The sequence below is a fragment of the Nicotiana tabacum genome, chromosome 6 (assembly GCF_000715075.1).
Source record: "Nicotiana tabacum cultivar K326 chromosome 6, ASM71507v2, whole genome shotgun sequence".
In the NCBI taxonomy this organism is placed as follows: domain Eukaryota; kingdom Viridiplantae; phylum Streptophyta; class Magnoliopsida; order Solanales; family Solanaceae; genus Nicotiana; species Nicotiana tabacum.
This window is the reverse complement of record NC_134085.1, coordinates 174,679,437-174,685,618: the sequence shown is the minus strand read 5'-3', so window position 1 is coordinate 174,685,618 and position 6,182 is coordinate 174,679,437. Positions and strand designations below refer to the sequence as shown.

At 35.5% G+C, this 6,182-nt stretch overlaps 1 protein-coding gene across 1 annotated transcript; it reads right to left on the bottom strand.

The window, feature by feature from the left end:
* Positions 1-3,269: 3,269 nt before the first annotated feature.
* On the bottom strand, positions 3,270-5,859 carry LOC107785179 (uncharacterized). The gene is made up of 3 exons (XM_016606419.2): positions 5,179-5,859; positions 4,110-4,495; positions 3,270-3,986 (listed from the first exon to the last, which is right to left on the bottom strand). Exons 1-3 carry the CDS (start codon positions 5,339-5,341, stop codon positions 3,534-3,536), a joined length of 1,002 nt encoding a protein of 333 aa, XP_016461905.1. The 5' UTR covers positions 5,342-5,859; the 3' UTR covers positions 3,270-3,533.
* Positions 5,860-6,182: the final 323 nt, after the last annotated feature.

Sequence of the window (6,182 nt, the reverse complement as noted above, 5' to 3'; positions counted from 1 at the left end):
TCGTTGTGTCACGGAACTCAATTGATGCTCTTTTCCTATATTTATCAGACTGCAGGTGCCTTTTGGATGGGTGCATCCAAAAAGAATAAGGGGTTTGAAGCAACCAAAAAAAATAAATAAGAAAAATGAATTTTTAGAGTTGCTTGTTGCCTTTTGGATGCGTACGTATCGAATGCACAGAGTTGGAACTAGGATTTGAAATTTATTAATTTGATATTTTAATCATTTTAAGTTATTAGGTTTTAAATTAATTGTTTATACATATTAAATAAATGTTTTAAGCTAAATATAAAATTTTGAATCAAAGTTAGTGACGGCGACACTACACTAGCTCCACCCCTAGGATCAAGAGATCACTTTCTAAACTTGAAAGTTTTGTTTCACTAACAAAAAACAACACCTAGTCATTTTAAACGACAACTGCGCGTCTTTATGTAGGGCCTTAAGTTCAAAGCAAGGAGAACAAATTCGCGGCTGGTTTTTTTTATTTCAAATAATATACTAGTAGTTTTTTTACTATACTTTACACACAAATATGATTTTCCACGAAACAACTCCTTGTGGCAAGTGGTTAACGAATCAATCACAGGGTAAATTTCGTCGGCGGTGCATCATCAAACGGAAAAGTTCAGGTTTAAACTACCACACAATTTATAAGAGTAGCAGTAGTTTGAATTGTGATTTTAAAATTTCACTAAAGATATATATACACTATATTTTGATGACGTGATGTACTTTTCAGCCCTCACGGATATGATATAAGCTATACGCAGGTTATGTGTTAAAAAATAAGTTAAGTAATTGTCACATCGCATCGAGTCGGACTATAATAATCGGGAAGTTTGAAAAGTCTCTAAACATTATTGATTAAAGCAATACTAAATGGAGTTCAGCAATGGGAAAACTGTTTAAACAATGTTCACTAGAGATTTTTTAAAAAGAAATTTCACCTAAAGAAAAGGTAAAGAGACCAAACTTTCGAGCGTGGAGCCAGTGCACTTTTGGACCATACAAGTATAAGCATATATTGGGGTCAGACACCACATATTAATGACAATTGCCACATAAAAGGCATAAATACAAATTAGAAAGGACCTATTGACACATATTGGAGTTTCTTTAATCTGCCTGGTAGAGTTGTCATGAAAGTTGATTGATGTAGTGGTTTTGTGCTAAGCACGTTTAACCTTACAAGTTACGACCATCTTGACAACGACTTCGTTAGCTTTGTTCCTGTTGAGATGCGAACAAAGTACACGTTGATAACCGAAAAGATTAAGGGCTAATATTTAAAATGTAAGAATCTTTAAATAGTGTGTGATTTTTTTTGGGAAAAATCATGCGAGCTTTGCCCAAAGCAGATAACATGTTTAGTCCAACAGTTCTTACACGCGTTGCTTTTGAACTCGGCCACTTCATTTTTTTCCTCAAGTATAAAAAGGCTTTTGTCGATAATTTTAATAATTATTGACATTTTCTTGAAAGAACATGTTCAAATAAGTATTAAGTATTAACATGTTCATTTTAATAATTTTCACTGGTGTTTGTTTAGTATTAAGTATTTACAGGATTTGAGAAACTTATTGATTTTCTTAAACCTGTTTTTTTTTGGTACAAAAACTCTATTAACAAGCAACTTCTACAAAGATTTCTTTTTGCAAACTCATATTTTTGCAAATACTTAAACAAACACCACTCTAAGTATTTTAAGAACCTTTTTGGAAAAGTTTGCTTGTTCAAAAGAGACCTTAAGGGCTTTTTAAACGTTCAAAGGTAAAAGGATTTCTTTTCTTGATATTCTTGAGTTTATTACGACATCCTGTATCGGAGAAGCAAAATATATAGAGACTAATTAGCTAATAAAATACTTCTCCCCTTTAGCTCAACTACCTAAGGTAAGTGCTTATTAGCCACAAATTTATTTAATTTATAAGTGATAGATCAGTTTACGTAGTTCAACTTGACCTTGTGGTGATAAACCTACTCAGTACCTTTAGAAAAAGATGATAAACTACTCATCAAACACATACTTTAGGAGTATTTATGTACAAACATTGTATTTTCTAAATATTAACTCTAATAATTTAATTCTCCTTAATGACTTGGTAGTATACTAGTAGTTGTCATACTTGCTTATGTTAGCATTCTTTAAAAAATGGTTGTAATATTTTAGAGTTCATTTATTATTAAATGGTAAGCATCATCAACTTTTATCTCAAATTCTGCCAAACGTCTTTTTTTGTTTTTGTTAATAGGATCGTCAGAATAGTGTATTTGCATACTATTGGCATGAGATGACCTTAAATACATTAATGTGATCGGTGAGAATTTATATACATGATCCCAGCTTGTTTGAGATTGAAGTATTGTAATAATAATTGTTGTTGTTAGTAGGAATACACCTATGTACAAGTTTATTTATATTAAAGACAGCTAACCAAACCAAGCGTACTGCGTACTTGTGCCTACGCAAGATATGTTTAAAAAAAGGGTAGCCCGGTGCACTAAACTTACGCTATACATGGGGTTCGAGTAAGGGCTGGATCACTAAAATCTATTATATGCCGCCTTTACCTTGTTCTTTTGTACTGTTTGTTGGTGAAACAGTTTTGTCTGTTCGACGAGGTAGAGATAGAGCTTTTCTGTATGCCAAAGGTTCATTATTCGGGAAGTCTGTCCAAAAACATTAGTCAATTTTGTTGAATAAATAGGACAAGCGTGGCATATTAATGTGCTAAGATCCAAATGACAATGATCCTTTTAGATTTCACGAATTAGGGACCCTACTGTTTGACAAATTTGCCTTTGATCAATCTCCTTATGAGTAAATAGTACTAGTAGTAATATCCACCAAACTGCTGTTGCTTGATGTTTCATCGCACTTATCCACTGATCCCTTCTGACTTATGTCTTATCATCTCTTTCAACCCCTTGTTTCCAAAAAAATTGCAGTACATAGAAAACAGAAAAAGAAGAAAGGAATTCAGTAACAAAATATATTCTTAGTAGCACTGAACATCATCTTCTGTTGCATGTAATGCTGCGGACTCTCCAAAATGTTGCTTCACTCATATCCTTAAAAAATGCACTACTTTTGGAGGATCCGACACGTACGCGACGGCATTTTCGGAGAATCCGACCAATATAGGTTGCGTGTTTACGGAATGGGTTATGGTATAATTGAACCGTGACCACTCCTTTTGTCAAAATAGTGTCTCCCATTTTGGAATTTCAGAAATGCATCTTCTAGTTGACAAAGAAAAGTCAGATTTCACAAATGGCATTGATGATTGAACAACATGAAGCACCAGCTACATATACCAACAGGTTTACAAATTAAGCGCAATAGCCATAGTTCCCAACTGTTCTGTGACTAGAACCCATCACCTCATTTGGATTCTGGTCCCATAAAAGAGGACTTTATTTATTACAGAAAATATACTGCCATGGATTGTCTCCAAATATACACAACTGAGACATTACTAAACACATAAAATAGTACTATTCCGCATTGCTACATACAACCATGAAACTCAATAGGACCAGAAGCCAAAACCTTGGTCTTCAACTGGAAATCCGAAGTAGCTTACATTTGAGGATGTCACGCGATAATCATCATCCTCGGCTTTTGCAAGCAAGTTGGCCGTAGAGAGCATAGTCTTATTGAATTTTTCTTCATCATCTTGAGATAAATCGGGCGGTTCAGGTTCAAATACATAAGAAGAATCCCCCTGCTCTATGAAAGAGGAATGCACCCCATCAGTGTAATGTGGGCTTTCTGAGTCTAAGATATCGCTCTTACCAGAGCTTAGATCTTCCTGCTGCTGCTTAAGAACCTGAGCTGACACATTGGACATTTTAACCCTTGAAATAGGATCAGCCATGGTTTCTTTTGGCGATGCATCGGAGTGTTTCTGGAAGTCGGGTAGAGTCAATTGCCCGTTTTTTCTCTCTTTGAGAAGCAGCTTATCAGTGAGCTGGAAAACCTGAATAAGGATTGAACCATAAGCATAGTCCACGAGCTCAAGAAAAGAAAATACAGTAACATTTAATTATCCCTATGATGCAAATAAAATCAAGCTTGTAATATAAAGTTTAAAGCTCATTACCTCAGCTCTAAGATTTTCCTTTTCCTTGAGAAGATTATTGTAATCTGATTTCAGATTGTCATATTGATTCCTTAATGCTTCATATTCTTTCTCGAGCTGTTTAGTCTTCCATCGTGCGCGACGATTCTGAAACCATATTGCAATTTGGCGAGGCTGCAGACCAAGTTCTTTAGCAAGCTGGACTTTTCTTTCTGGTTCCAGTTTGCTCTCTTCCCCAAAACTCTTCTCAAGAAACTGAACTTGGTTTTCTGTAAGTCGCCTCTTCTTCTCTGCTTGATGAAAATACTCTCCCAATTCATCAGCTTCATTCTCTTCTTGATCGAATGAGTCAAAGAATGACCTCTTCCCTCCATTAACACGGCCGAAACTGACCATAGAACTGGATCCTGAAATGATAAAATGGCCACAGAACAAAATTCAATCGCTGAATCCATTTCACACTAGTCTGAAATTTTGAACACAACTGTAATTTCTGTGTACAACTAATTGCACTTCTTTTCTTTCTTTCCATTATAATTTGCTATACAAATTCAGTTTCATCACTTGATATGTTAACTTCTATCTTACCTAATCCAATCTTAGAGCCAGTAAACCAAATGGCGCACACATGATCAAACACCAAAAATGATAACTAGTTATCCCAACAGAGCCATTCAGTTCTATATATTGCAGGGGAATTATCACAATCTCATTTGAAGAATTAAGATTCATATTTATACCAAAATTAACCAAATACAGAAATTCATCTTCTTCTGCAAGAATTCGATTCACGAATATACTGATTTGTCACAGACTAGCCCAAAAGATGGAACCTTTAACATATAATCACAGCACTCATCAAGCACACAGAACCATCTATTTATGGATTAACCCTCAAACTAAAAGTATAAAAAAGAAGAGATTTTTCTTCTATTTATCGATTGCATGGTAGCTAGGGGGAATTGGCAATATGTGATCGTTCTGGCACAGTGACTTTTTTATTATGTAAAATACAAATCTAGAAGAGGGAAAAAAAGTCAACGCTACTTGAGAAAGAACAAAAATAAGCAGTAGGAAAAGATACACATACCCAAATAAGAAGAAGAAGAAGAGCCGGGGACAAATAGAGAACCAAGATGCTCTTTTGCAGTAGTAGTAGAAGAAGAAGACATAACCCTCTGTTTCTGAATCAAAACACCGTCGAAATTAAAAGCACCAGACCCACCACTGTAGAGCATCCCTGGAGCCATCATAGCTGCGAATTATGTAATATTACGAAGCTGAGATATTCAAGAAACAGCCATAGGCGTGTTCCCTTTATGTATCTGGGGTTCCTGATATCACTGCCACCCCTTTAATCTTGGACAGCAATATATAAGGTTTGATGAGAAAGAATAGTGATCTAGAGCTTATGACGAAAGAAGCTGGTGATAATAATTTCGGTGATGTGGGAAGTGTGAGAGCACCTGCTGCTGATCACCATCAACATCATCACCCTTGTTAACAAGGATTAATACTACTATAAACACACAGACAGAGAGAGAAAACTGGCAAGTCTCTGTTTTCTTCTTCTTCTCGGGAATAAAGCAGAGGAAGGAGGGTGTTGGATTGGAGCAGAGAAGAGATGTGAATAAAAGAGAGAATTTAGATGATGACAAGAGTGTATGAGTTAAGCCACCAAGCGTTTCATTTAATTTGTTCCTCTTCTCTCTGGAAGAAGACTACTTAGCTTCTCTTTGAGGGGCTTTTAACGACACGACATTACTTATTTAGCTTCTCCCTGCTCCCACCAAGTCAAATAAATACATACTCCTATTGTATTTTTAAATAATCTTTATCGTTTAATCACATATTATACTTTTTCTGCTCCAAATTATATGTCTTGCTTTCTTTTCTACTTTTTTTTGGTTTCCCACCCGGTGTCACGTACTCACATTGGAGCCCGAAGCGCTCCCTACCAAGGATTTTTCCATACTCAAGGCTCGAACCCGAGACCTCTGATTAAGGGAAGATCAGTCTCATCCACTGCACTACATACTTTGATGGTCTTTCTGTTATACTTTATTTCAAAAAGAATATTTCCTAACTTTTTAA